Source organism: Myxocyprinus asiaticus, chromosome 3, assembly GCF_019703515.2.
Source record: "Myxocyprinus asiaticus isolate MX2 ecotype Aquarium Trade chromosome 3, UBuf_Myxa_2, whole genome shotgun sequence".
NCBI classification, from domain to species: domain Eukaryota; kingdom Metazoa; phylum Chordata; class Actinopteri; order Cypriniformes; family Catostomidae; genus Myxocyprinus; species Myxocyprinus asiaticus.
The window spans coordinates 39874632-39889524 of NC_059346.1; the positions used below are offsets into that span (position 1 = coordinate 39874632).

At 37.4% G+C, this 14893-nt stretch overlaps 1 protein-coding gene across 2 annotated transcripts; it reads right to left on the reverse strand.

Moving 5' to 3' along the window:
- Positions 1–591: 591 nt before the first annotated feature.
- Positions 592–11323, reverse strand: LOC127419316 (hyaluronan and proteoglycan link protein 1-like). Of its 2 annotated transcripts, none has more exons than XM_051660648.1 (4): positions 11095–11323; positions 5126–5455; positions 3777–4079; positions 592–3005 (listed from the first exon to the last, which is right to left on the reverse strand). In XM_051660648.1, exons 1-4 carry the CDS (start codon positions 11156–11158, stop codon positions 2716–2718), a joined length of 987 nt encoding a protein of 328 aa, XP_051516608.1. In that variant the 5' UTR covers positions 11159–11323; the 3' UTR covers positions 592–2715. The 2 variants fall into 2 exon arrangements, with proteins under 2 accessions (XP_051516608.1, XP_051516598.1); XM_051660638.1 differs by having other exon boundaries at positions 3777–4103.
- Between the last annotated feature and the right edge of the window lie 3570 nt (positions 11324–14893).

Below are 14893 nucleotides of genomic sequence, written 5' to 3' on the forward strand. Positions count from 1 at the left end.
ATTTCCCGGTGTATTGCGTGAGGTGAGTAGCAGCTTTATATATTTTGACACAAGGGAAAAGCTTCTGGTTGGGTGCGTAGGACGAGGTGCACCTGTTCGACCTATCAGCCTCATCATGTAGAGTTTCCTAACTGAACTTACTTGTCATATATATCTTGTTACATAATATGTGTTGTCAAATTGCATAACTGTGTGAATTATAGTTTTAAATACAGTTTGTTCAAAGTCACAATCTTATGTAGAAAGTAAAACAGATCCATGGACTTTTGAAGTGCAAGTAGGTGTAGCTGCAGGTCGGAGACCTCCAAATGGGGGCGGAATCTCCGAAAGAGGGCGTGGTTATTTTGAAAGGGGATGGTTTACACCAAAAGGGGGTTGCACCAGTTCCAAAAGGGTTAAGGTTAGGGAAAGGGTTAGGTTAGGGGCTCCTATATCTTTAATGGTGATTTGGAGCTCACACCCCTTTTTGGAGCTAAACCTGTAGCTATACCCTTCTCTTTGAAGTGCCTTGTATTTTTGAAAGTCTCACTGCCATATTTTAATTTTACACATGAATGTACTCCCCTGCATGTATTGCTTTGTCATTGTTTTTACTCATGGTTTTCTCACATACAGTATAACTTGGAAGACACTTTGCCATTTTCCATTACAGAAATCGTGCATTTATCCTTTTTTTAAACAACTGGGATTGATTTGCATGTCAAAAGAGTTTGAATTAGTCACATAACATTTTATAATTATAACAAGCTTTTCCTGTAAATGTTTCTCAGAGCTCTGAGGTTCTGATAGATCTCAAGTTTAGATAGGACTATTCAAAATAAACAAAACAAATACATATAAAAATAATTTAATATTCTCACAGATCATAAAATTATGTTCATATATGTCCATGCATTTTATACTATGTTTCTATTTTCATGTTTTTGTATGTTATTATTATTATTATTATTATTATTTTAGTTACTCTGGCTCTTATGAAAGTGACTTGCTGCATCCAAAAGCAGTGGAAAATTAAACAATACTCATGCAGTTCATTTCAAGTAATTTCAACCCAATATGTTTTGCATTGGGAAATTTAAGCCAGGAAGATCCCAGCAGGCATACTTTAACAAACATTACATACTCAGCATTTGGACCTTCAAAATCCGTGGTTATAAGCACTGTAGAATAAAAACATAGTTTAGTGGAGAATAAAACCAATCATTATTATTTTATTATAATTATTATTCATTTGAAATTGGATTCAGAAACCGTACACTGCGCCTTGGAGAAAAAAAAAAAAAAAAAAAGAACAAAAACAAAAACAGAAGAAGCAAAAATGTACATATGTGCACTGTGGCTTTTGAAGTTCAAAGCTGAGTTGTAGTAGGAGCCTCTTTTCTCCTCTCATAAACAAACAACATATATCAATAGAAAGTGGCAAGTAATAAATGTAGCATTCGGTAAAGACAGATCTCTCTTTTGTGAAGTCCTTCACACTGTACCTGTCATCACATTCAAATGTTACTGTTAGAAACAGCTTGAATGAAGTAAACTTAATGCATGATTTCAGCAAATACATAGCTTTTGTGTTGTTTTCACTCTCTTTTTTTCAGAGAGCAGTGGCAATAAAATATCCAGGAGTGATGCTTAAGCAACTAGTAGGCTCAAGCTAGTCTTGAAATGTTGCAAATAGACAACTGGGTCCTTAAAGAATCTCACTTGCCTCTCTGTTTAAGTTCTGTTTGTACTACTCTGCCAATACAAATACAATACAAGTCCAATGAATCACATGCAACAGTTTGTAAAATTCTGTCACTGCCTGTTATGAAATACTTGTTAAATTATACACAGAGAGGAACATGTTTAAACATCTTTTCAGAGTAAAAAAACAAACAAACAAACAAAACAAAACAAAACAATACAAAAAAACCCTTCACCAAGGCCATCAAAGACAAAAAAAAAAAAAAGAGAGAGAGAGAGAAATAATGTGCCTCTAAAGATAAAAACCATAAGAGAAAAGGTAACAGTTGAGAAAATGCATCACAAATAGTGAAAAAAGGGTAGAAAATAGTGTTAAAATAAAACAATGCAATTATATGAAAGAATTAGTTATGAAAATAAAGTCTGGTGACACTAATATTCGGAATTTCAGGTAGATACGTAGGTCACAGTCCAGTCATATACCAACAAAAGAGAAGAAAAAAAAAGAGTTTTAAGGAAATATGCATTTATGTAAGATCAAGCAAGGGTTTTAGACTGAAAAGAGTGGTGTCTGATTCATTTATAGTGGCATTTGCTTTTCTGTTCAGGCAAGATTCAAAAATGTTTTGTTAAGCTTATAGTATATAGTATATAGTAATATTAAAATATTTTATTGCAATGTCAAAATGACCAGTCACAAGTTGATTCTTGACAAACTAACACATTTTTTCCCCTGTAAAATGATATGTTTAATTCCAGCTGAATATCCTTAACACATGCCATTTTGTTATTGTGCTGTTGCTTTGTTGTTCATATGTATGATGTATGAATCCATATAAAAAAGTAAATGAGAGATAAAATAACTCTTGTGTTTACAATTAGTTTAGAGAAATTAACAGAATGAAACTGGTCTTTACAGTATCCCTCCCTATAATATTTGTCACAGTTATGGCTAGTTCATGCAAAAAGTCCTGCATAAGTGTTGATGTGGTATTGTTGCTCTTTAGTTGGTGATATGAGAAATGAAGTGGTTTACTCCTGAGATTTATAGCAGTAAACCCCATAGAGCTTATGCTTTTTGTCAGGGAAACCAACAAAGCGAACGGCAGCCTCCGTGGGGCTGCAGTTCATCCTGGGCCTGGCAATCGGGTAACGAACGCTACCATCGGCCAACCAACCGGCATCACAACGGTCATATCCCAGCAGCTTCCAGGCAGCGTAGATATGGCCCACCTTTGCAATTTCAGCTCCATCGTTCTTGCATGCCTGGACAGCCTCATTATAGGAGAGCTTCTTTGGTTGGATCAGATAGTAGAAGTGTCCTGTGATTTAAAAGGGATAGATGGAGGTTTTTTAGGGTTGTGACACTATGGAAAATAGTGTTTAATTATGCTGGCTTAAAAAAGCCAACATACTGTTCTACATTTTAGCCTCACTAGGATTTTTTCCAAAATCCCTAAACAAAGATTATTAAATGTAGCACCTCCTACAGCTTTCAGGCTAAATCCACCAAACTTGACATAGACCTTCAGACTGTTCTTACTTAAGCCCCTTCACACAGAGTTTCTGGAGAAAAAAAATCCCAGAAAAGTTGTTCCAGCAACAGTTCTGGCATTGCAATATTTTGTTCATTCACACTGACAGAGCTTTCCCGTAATCTGTGCCTGCATTCACACAAATCCTGGGAACATCCTGTGAGAACAATGTGAAGTTATCATAATGTCACCTCTAATATACGTGTCCTCTGGGACCACAGCGGAAGTGTTTACATTCTTTTGAATGACACGTCCCCCATATACCTTGGAATATAACTAAATATGGCCAGTCAAACCTTCAGCTGCCACTCCTCCCATTATGGTCATGGACTTGAAAATGTTTCATGAACGTGAAACTTTTTCCGCTGCATCCTAAGTTTGCTAATAACTTCTCTCTCAGGAAGCCCAGCTCTTTCATCTTCTTCGTTGTTTTCTCATAAACAATTTCTTAATAATGTCACCTTTTGTGTTCCATGGAAAAACTAACAGCATAAGATTTTGGAATGACACGAGGGTGAGTAAATAATAATTTCTGGGCAAACTATCCCTTTAACTCACCTTTAAGGCTGGATGTGAAGCAGAACACATCATAACGACTGTTGGACTTGTCCTGCTGACCATAGTTTCTTAGTCCAGCTGAGGTCCTTGCGCCTCCGCAGGGCTCCCTGGGGTTGGTGATTGGATACTGCACGGTTCCATCATTCAGCCAGCCAGCATTGCACCAATCCAGGCCACCTCTCCATGCCTCAAAGAGCTGCTCAAAGGAGGCAACCACAGCATCCTGCTCCAGGCATGCAGCCTCGGCATCGTGGAAGTTAAGGTTGTAACGTCCCCGAAGAGGGGAGTATGGGAAAACAACCCCTGTGAATGAAAGTGAATCTTCCCCTAAGGAAAAGTTCAACTGTGTTTAACATCAAATTGTTTTGGCGAAGACACTACATCAATGAGCGAATGAGAGCAATATTAGTAAAAGCCTATTACTTTTACAATGCCTCACTGCTTAGTTTCAAAGATTTACTTGATACAGTGTCAGAAACATGGGAACAACTGCATTTAAATGAAAATAAATTTACTTGCAAGGCTTTGGCTTTTTTACAGTTTCTACTCCATTGTTCAAATGTTAATAATGGCTGGTTGTGCCAGCCTGTTTCATTATGCTCATGCACCTCACTTCTATGTGTAAAGATCCCCATTGTTTCTCTGGAGCCAAGTCTGCAATGGTTGTCTTGGCCAAAAGCAAGAACTACAAGATATTGCTGGAGAATGAGCAAATGATAAGTGGCAATAAGTGTGAGAGGATATCTTCTTCACATTTAAAGCATTAATGTGAAGCTCTGGGCATGCTTTTTACAGGCAATGTGCTTCAGATTTCTGTTTCTGCTGCATAACAGTCAATAAAGACACAAACTGTGTTTTGGAAATCTCTACTGTATTATAACTATGTTGCAATTTTAAAACTGAAGTGTGTAATTTTTTCACTTAAAAAAGTATTTCTAATATTCCAACTTAAACCATTTTTAGGTTGATTTCACCTAAAAGTTTAACACTGTGGCTCTGTGACACTATCAAAAAAGTTTGTTTGCGCGACCTATCCAGTGCAAAACAGCAACATTGGCTCAACCAGTGATGTAAGTTTGGGGAAGGACTATCTGTTTGTACAAGCAAGTGAAGATGGGATGGGGTGGGGGGTTAGGTTTCTCAAATATGTTTGAAAATTATTTTTCCAATTCCATTTGATGAGGGTAGTGGCACAGAAATTACACACTTCAGTTTTAAGGTTCCATTTTCATTTGTTAGTCATCTTCTAAATTACTAAATGAAAATGTTATGTAAATAATCATCTCAATTAGTCTCAAATAGCTACTAAATCTTGCTTGTATCACATCATGAAAGAACAAAAAAGCTACCTTGCAGTTCAAGGTCCACTTCGATGATTTTGTCATTCAAGCCATTAATGACTTCACATTTATAGGTGCCATAATCTTTCAGATCTATGTCAGTCAGAACCAAAGTTGCATCATTGTCATCTGCCTCCAACAGGTAAACACGGCTTTGGAAATTTCCATAAGTCTTCTTGTGGAATCCCATGGAGATAAGCACATCGGTTTCTGAAGAGTCATCTTCAATTTTGGTCCACTTGATTCTGTTTCCGAACAAACTGGACTGACCCTCCAGGTGACAAGGCAGAGTGATATTGTCACCTCTGTTGGCATACACCTTTGTCCTTGAGCCACTATCTGAAATTAAACAATGGAGATGTCTCTCACAAGGCTTTCTATGTACTGACACCACACAGTAGGTCAACGATTACATTCACAAATTTGTCTTTTTACAGTGTCATGTCAATGCTTTAGTCCATCTGAAAATGTACCACTTTGATTTCAGACAAACAGACTTACTTAAAAAAATTAATTGTAGCTCGGCTTCTTCCAGCATGTATACAAGATGTTTTCACTTGCACAGCCTCTTGTGGCTTATTGCTTTATTTGACATTTACTGGATACAAGACAGTTTAGTGATCATTTACTAAAGTTGTCATTACACTGAATCAGCCACTGTTCATTTGGTTTTATAGTTATCCATATATTTTTTGTTAAAGTTTTGAGAATAAGTCTGCGATCTACATAACTTTGTGATGAACACCAAACTGAAAGACACAGTGCCACACAAACCACAACTGGAGGAAAAAATCGAATTATGTTTCACTGGAATCAAATGATCTGCTTGCAAACACACTGTTGAACCACAGACAGCTCATCTGTTTTCATTAAATGTCTTACCAAAGATTGTCCCATTTTTTATTTAATTTTTTCAAACTATTAAGACAAATGTTCCCCTCATACATCTAAAGTTTCTGCTAGTAGATGCTGCGTCTACATTTCTGGTAGTAGTTGCTGTGTCTGCTTGTGGTTAGGGGCATAATTGTCTCGTTTGGCTCTTGAGGATGTTTCCGGATCTCTGCTTGAGTCCTAGAGGCCCCAGTTCGTCACAGTTCCTTGTGTCAAGGAAACTAAAAATGACCCAAGATTTCTCCTCATCTGGTATACTCTATTATCAAACTGTCCATTGTGCAGCAGACATGATTACATTTTGCTTTAGGCAAAAAACCAGTCTCCATTTCTCCATGGTTTAAAATGTCTGCAGATGCTTTTTGTAAAATCATTCAACCCGTATCATCATTCAAGTGAGAAATTGTACTAAATGCCTGTGTATGCCACATTATCAAGTACAATTAAAGGTTTATCTTTTTCAGTTGATTTGTGTAAGCATAGGTTTTGTGGCCCATCAATCTGAGAAACAAAGACTTATTTTCTAAGACCAGGCTGATTTATAATTTAGGGTGTGCTACTAATAGCCACTTATACATCTGTCGTCACATATTTATCTTTGGTAGCACATAAACTAAAAATAGACAAACACAGTTTTTGTCCCAAGGACTTGCCTACAATTTCAAATGAAACAAGCATCTAGTATGAACTGCAATTATAACATTTAAAATTATTTACATAATAAAACCATTACCACTTCCATTGACCATACTGTTTCTCTCCATTTTCCCTGGATTTTCTTTTATTTTTAGATAAAAATGATATATTCCATGTATAGCATGGTACTTCCCAACGCTTCATATGTGCAATAGAGTATGATTTAGGTACGTTCATTTGATTACTGTCTTGGCTGTATTACTGTGTGCACAATATGTGACAAAAAAGCGATGTAGCACTCGTTGGAAAAAGTAGCTTGTTGCTGGAAGAAAAACACTGTTGTGAAAACACTTCACTTTTAGTAACTTACTCTGTAACACAGCATCTGTCTACCTAATGACACCTAATTTACCAATTACAGTACCTAATGACACCTAATTTACCTAAATACCTAATGAAACTTCTGACAGTTTTTCAAGAAAGTTAGACATTGATCAGGCACAATGCATTGAGTTACAGGACAGACTGGTCACACTGTGAATCTGACAACAGAGTGGTGCCAAAAGCGAGTTTTATTTTTAGTTGTAAATTATCTAATACAAGAATGCATATTTTATGAACTCTACCACCTAACCCAAATCCCAACCCTAAACCTAATTATCTGGAGTAAAAATGTAGTAATAGCGGGAAAATGCAACCTTCAAATTGCACACATCATTGTTTATGTGAACGTGATTACTTCCTGGTTCCAATGGGACCGTGTTCTAATTGATCAAAAACTATGTCGTGGGGGATGGCACTTGTCAGAAATTTTGCAGTATGGGGTTGATTTCAGGGTACATGAACCTTCTAAAGCTATATATGTCATTTTCCCCCTTGATCATGCTGTACAGGAAGTGCCTTAATGATGAAAGATGTGATTGAATATCTTCAACCACTTTATTTTCTTTCTGCCTGTGACTTTCCAGAATCGTTCTTAATACCATGTGCACAGGCTCTGTTATACTTCTGACCAGCATGTTCTACAATTAACCTTTACACTAAGAAATAGCGTTACCACAGGGTGCCTTAACCACACCAAAGCTTTTCCTACCAGGAAAACCTTTCCAACTAAGAAAAACTTTTCCACATGTTTGAACCTGAGATGGAAATCATTAGCAGACACTCATAATTTTTGACATTTTGTTTCAAACTACTTACTTACCTTAGCCCACTATTACCCTGAACTCAACTGATCATGAACCTCCCCAACTAAGTAACTGTCCCGCCTCCTGTTCTTACAATGAGTGGAGTCTTCCACCATCTGTTTCACTGATCAATAGCTACATTAAAGAAGCATGTTATTCAATTTATGAGCAACTGATGAGAGAATCCCCTCTTGCCAGCAGTAATTAAACTAAGCTCTACATTTTTCAAGAAGCTCTTACATTCATTTTCAGATCAGATACCATTTACCACTTTAGTGTGAGTCATGCACTCTCTCACTCACACTTTGTTCCTAATAAACTCTCACTTAGGACACAGTGTGATAATGTTACAAGCTGGAAACAGAGGAAACAGATGAGTAATCGCTCATCAAATGATTAAGCACACACTACAGTGATGACAGCAGCTACCAGTTTCTGAAATTTACAACTAAGCTTTTTGGACTTGAGCTCCACACACAAAAGCTTAAAAGAAAGAGCTCTTTTTTTTTTTTTTTTTTTTTTTTTTGGCAGAAAATATACAAAACATCATTGATAGGGAGATTTTGCATCAGTTTTGCAAACTCCTAAATTTCAACCCAAACCCACATACCCATAAACTTCTCCATATACCCAATTCCTACCAATCCCTGTGGCACCCCATCCCCCATTTCCACCCACCCATTATTCCCGCTTTCATAAGCAAATAGAAGGAAAGTGTTTACTTTTGCCTGGCAGAATGGAAGCACTGCGGTGTTTTAAATATTTAAAGGTGCCTCTTTCCCGACCACCAAGTACACATCAATTTGGTGTGAGACAGGATAGATTATGAAATTGATATATTTTTTAGTTGAAAATACTATAAATGAGACAGACCATATGGAACAAAAGAAGCACTCATACATAACATTTGGACTGACTAGAGAATGAATAATCATGAAAAGTTTGTGTGTGTGTGTGTGTGTGTGTGTGTGTGTGTGTGTGTGTGTATGTGTGTGTGTATGTCTTTGGTGTAACCACAATACTGTAGCTGCCTTAGATATTTGGTTAAATTGACCATGTGTCATAAAAATTCAATAATTTTTAGGGAAAAAATAATTTGATGTCTGATTTTAAATTTCTGAAATAAACATATTTATAAAGAAATTATGCTTATAAAGTAAGAGAGTAAGACAAGATAGTGATGCAGAGTGAAAAACAGGCAAGACTCATATCAGATCAAAAAGCAGTAGGGAAAAATTGGTTATAAAACCAAGTCATCAGAAACAGCTGTAAACTGCAACAGAAACAGTGAGGCTGACATAAATTTACATTAACACAGTCATTCAACATGGTAATTTAATATATATGTTTGGCGCCCATTGGCAGCTTGAATGCATTTGCTTTATAAACTGTGGCTTTGGAGCCCTTTAAGATGCAACAAAATCCTCTTTGTGAGGTATACAATCCTAAATGCATGGAAATACACTGATTAGGCCTCCACATCTGTGTATACATGCCTCACATGGAAACACTCCCTCCCAGATGAGTCCAACAGTCCTAATGGCTACATTTACTTCCTAAACTTTGCTAAGCAAGCAGAGGTCAGCATGAGGCATGAACATGAGTTACTGCACACAGCTGGGATGGGACCCCCTCTCTCATAACCATCCTACTTGTGCATTGACATGTAGGCTCTCTTTTCTGTTCTTTTATGTGTTAAAGTCAGTTTATTTTAAAGCCTCTTTCTCACTCCCTCACTATCACTCCTTTCCTCTCTCCCCTCACACACAAAGCCATTCTCTTTCTCAATCACCCCCCCCCCCCCCCACACAAACTCAGCCATCCTTGACTAATGGCTGCATTATGCCTTGAGCAGAGCATCCATGAATCAGGCCTGTCTTGAGCAGTCGCTAAGAGCTCTAAACCATACAAAACTTTCCCTCCTGCCTCCTGTCCCCACCTCTTCTCCCTGAGCCCAAGCCCAGATCCAGCCCAATCCAAGCAAACCCACCGACTTTACAGACCATTACCTCAGAGGGAAAAGATAGAGTCATTTGGACTGTTCAGCAAGGGGCTGTTAATCTTGCCCTGGTTCTTGTCAGATTACATACACTCAGTGGCTTCAGTTTGCCTAAATGAATTGTGTGAATTTAGAGGATCTGGCAATGCCCGTAGTCTCAAACACGCAGCTGCAAACGGGGCACAAAAAGGTCCACTGTGTGGCTCCTAAGTGCGAGCTGACATCATTGGCCAACAGAAGCAAACGAAAAGGTATTACTGTACATCTGCACCAGATTTCATGCTCAGTTCTGTGACAGCTTCCTTCCCCCACTAACTGTCAACTGCTAAATACCATTAAACAACTGTTAAATTACCTTTGTCAGATGGTTTAGATCGGAACTGGTGGGTCGTGACCCGAAAATGTTCTAATAGGGTCACAAACTACTGAAAAAAAACACACACAAAAAAAAACAATGCTAAATGCAAATAATAAAATGCAACTAAACATCTAATTGTAAATAGTTAGGAGAGCAAAATAAATAGGCTTATAAACTTGTAAAAGGGAGGAGAAAATGCTTTATTATTTTTTGTTTTTGACCTCAAAGGCTGTGCATCGAATCAAGTTCTTTTGAATTTTGGTGCAACTCTGTCACTTAGCATATAGCCCAGTAAGGCACCACCAGAAAATTACAAAAAGATTACATAAAATACGGGTTCACTTGCAGCGAGAATAAACATGGTTTGTGACAACCACAATGTGTTTTGTGTGGTGAATTATACAATTTGGTACTGTGTTGGGTTACCACTTGATGTCCAATGTAAAATCTGGGTTCTGAAGCAAAACCAATGGATAGCTGATGAGAATCTTTGTGTGTGTGTGTGTGTGTGTGTGTGTGTGTGTGTGCATGTGTATAAAGGGAGGTGTCTTGGAGTATTTTACAATTCAATGGGATTCATTGGGATTGCATTGTTGAAGTGATCACATTGAGGAAATTAGTACATTCATCCACGGTAAATAGTTTTTCCTTTTAATAAATAAATAATAAATATATTATTATTATTATTATTTTGTCTTATTATTAATTCTCATCAGACTGTTACACTAAATTATTATTTTTTTTTTTGTTATGAGCAGTTTCTTCTGTGCAGTGTGGATCTTTGAGTTTTATTAAAATCATCCACCACACTCATATGCTTCATATGAATGCTGAACTGTAAATTCATCCATCCATCCATCCATCCATCCATTTATTCATGCACAAAAGCATCATAAGTTTTTCTTACCTTGTGCTTCAATATGCAGATTTAGACTAGTAGTAAGTAACACCAAGAAAAGCAGGGCAAGCATCTTCTTTTTTATCTTCTTGCCTAAAGGCCTCTTGACTGGAAAAACAAATTTAAAAAAGGGGGAAAAATAAGTGAAATCAGGTAACAAAAATGGAGAGTACAGACAAAACACTCTTCCCGTTGTTGTCGATGAAGAGGTGAAGGTGTTGATAGCTGTGCCACAAGAAATTTTGGGCTCCTCAGAGGTCCATACAAAAGGCTTATATTGAAGTCTTGGCCAACTGTGGCCACTCCCCCTCCCCTTAGAGAGCGAGCCCATCACCCTGCTTTTTTGTGTGCAGACTCCCTCATTTAAGAACTGCGGCCCTTTTCTGCCATTAATGGTTCTCCGCTTAGATTTAAGAGGAGATGTGGCATGTGTGGACTGCAATGTATTGTTTGTTCCGGCTACATTATGCATAGCAAGGTTTATACAAAGATTATCTAAAATGTCTTTAAAATGAGAAAAAGCAATAAAAGACTGGAAATATTACTTTCTCAAAATGTAGTGTAAGCTTGTAATTCTTCAAAATGAATCTGTCCATCAGTGACCAAGTCTCAGACGTTCCCACCAAGCCAGTATTAAATTAAAACGGCATTCATGTGCTCTACAAAAGTTGAGTTGAACTGAGTGTAAACATCTTATGCAACTTCTCCACCTGCTTGCAATACATGGCCAGTACAGTGTATTGCAACCCTACTTGAATATGTTGATTGATTTTTCATTTTGCTGTACCTGCTGTGTTATGATGTTTTATGTCAAAGCCTGCCAGACTACCTATCAGGCTGTCTGCAGATTTATGGCCAGCTAACAATCCAACAAACACCCACAATTTTCCCTTCTCCCCCTCTCTCTTTAAACCAGTTCATCACTTAGCATAACCCATTTTTTCAGATTACTTAATGGGAGCTTGTATTGATAAGGCAGGAACATGGTAAAGATATAACCCACTTCACCTAAATGAAACTATCTCAGGGTTTTAAAAAGACCTCATTATCAACAGAGAGATAAGGCATTAGGGATGGGGATGTGCAAGGAGAATGTGTGGTCCATTAAGGATGTTTTCTTAGCAGTCTCAATTGGGAGAAATGGTAAGGGAATAACCTGTTCATGGCAGATGATGATTTACACTCCCCCGTCACAGTTATCTCAGCTGTGGCAATTCCCAGACTCTAGGTGAGAAAGACACCCTCCATCCCCACAGGGCCCCACTGCATAGACTAAAGCACCACAGAGTCATATGCTCCACACCCAGAAAAAAAAGTACACATAAGACAGGGGTTGTTATGCAAGCCAAACACCATCATGGTGAATGATTTCCACAAAAAAAAAAAAAAAAAAAAAAAAATTTGAGGAAGGGTCTCTGGTTTGAACTGACTGGAAATTTTACCTCAGAAGGGATGACTCATTTTCATTTACATTTCATTGGTTTGCACTTACGTACCAAATGGTAATATTATGGGTTTTAAACACGTATTTGACTACCTCATATGATGTCATGAGTTGGGTACTATTTCGTTCAAAACTGCAACACAAACACAAAAGCATCCAATTTGCTAAAATAATCATGGAACTTATGACAGCTAGTTTGGGCAATTTATCTGCTTTCTCATGATTGGTTTATTCATGAAATTGCGGCTATTTATACTGTACTTAAGGGTGTAACATAGTTGTAAGCTTTAAAGGAAACAGGGCCCATATTCACAAAAAAATCTTAAGGCAAAAAGTAGCTCATAATGTGGAAATTTAGGAGAAACTCTTACAAATTAGGGGCATCTCACTCCTAATTTTAGGACTTGTGCAATTTTCATCTAAGAGTAATTCATGAAGCATTTTAATGCTAAAAGTAGCTCCTAATCCCAGGACACCTTAGAAGTCATTCTCAGGATTTGTAAATCTCTAAAAGTGACTCACAAATGATCCGAAATCATGGCTATTGTCGTCAATCCACATAAAAAATGTATTCGAATATTTTTATGACATTGACAGTTTAAAAAGGTGTTGCCTGAATCATAATTGAGTTGATGCATTTTAATAATATAATATCATAATATTATACATTTTATAATGTTGACATTGACCTTTAAAAAAGGTATTGGCTGAATTGCGAGTGTGTTTTCATTATTGTAAACTTAGTTAGAGTTGCAGTTACCTCTCCCATGAATTGAAACAACCCAATTACACCGGAAATAAAGGTTTTGACAACTCTGCGCTCCCTGCCACAGGCTAAATGAAACTGTAGCGTAGATCAGTGGTTCCCAAACTTTTTACAGTGATGTACCCCTCCAAACCTTCAACATCCTTTTGCGTACCCCCTCTCTAACGCATAGATAACATTCACACAAGGTATTTTGAAAATATGTATATTTCACACAATTAGCTTTGTAAAACAATTCCCTTAATTCAAGCATGTCATATTTGTACATGTTTTGTACATGTTATATTTATCATATACATATTGAATAAATGGCTGAATTACTAAGATGGGTGTGCTAGATATGACATAACTGCATAACTTACAAACTACCCCCTCATCATGTCACAGGAGCAGGACACAGCACCAGAACTTTGTAAGAGCTGCCGGTGTGCAAGAGAAGCAAAACTAAAATCGTGGATGACTGACAAGTGCGTGTCTGGTAAAACAGCAAAGTATCCAATTTACTAGCTATCATTTGGGGCTGGGCTGATGAAAGAAGAAACTTACATTACGTATGTTGCACTCTCATTGATGACAGACGAGTAAATGCATTTTTTAACCACAAAAGATAGGGTTATTTCATTGCATGCTGTTTATCTGACCTTTATGACAGCCATTTTGGTGTTTCTACACTTGAGGGCTCACAAAATATATTTTTTTGCCAGTGAGAAATACATTATCTTGGTTTGAATGTTATTTTATACTGGGATGAAATTAAAAGAACAGTAAATTTCAGAATTTTGTTTGTGTATCCCCATCGTCAAACCCCCAGGGGTATGCGTACCCCAGTTTGGGAAATACTGGCATAGATGAATTGGGAATTTCTGTCATCCATCAGCAGAATCATCTAACAAACTCTCCAGACCGCATATCATTCAACAATGTATAGTGTGTCTATATCTGTCTGTCTGTATGTCTATCTATCTATCTATCTATCTATCTATGTCTTTCTGTCTATCTGTCTATATCTGTCTGCCTGCCTGTCTGTCTGTCTGTCTGTCTGTCTATCTATCTATCTATCTATCTATCCATCTTCACTGACAAATAGCGGTTCACTGTCTACCAATCACTGTGGGCATCTATCTATCTATCTATCTATCTATCTATCTATCTATCTATCTATCACTGTCTGTTTGTCTGTCTGTCTGTCTGTCTGTCTATCTATGTCTGTCTGTCTATCTATCTCTGTCTGTTTGTCTGTCTCTCTGTCTGTCTGTCTGTCTATCTATCTATCTATCCATCTTCACTGACAAATAGCGGTTCACTGTCTACCAATCACTGTGGGCATCTATCTATCTATCTATCTATCTATCTATCTATCTATCTATCTATCTATCTATCTATCTATCTATCTATCTATCTATCGCTGTCTGTTTGTCTGTCTGTCTGTCTATCTATCTATGTATGTCTGTCTGTCTGTCTGTCTATCTCTGTCTGTCTGTCTATCTATCTCTGTCTGTTTGTCTGTCTGTCTGTCTGTCTGTCTGTCTGTCTGTCTATCTATCTATCTATCTATCGCTGTCTGTTTGTCTGTCTATCTATCTATCTATGTCTGTCTG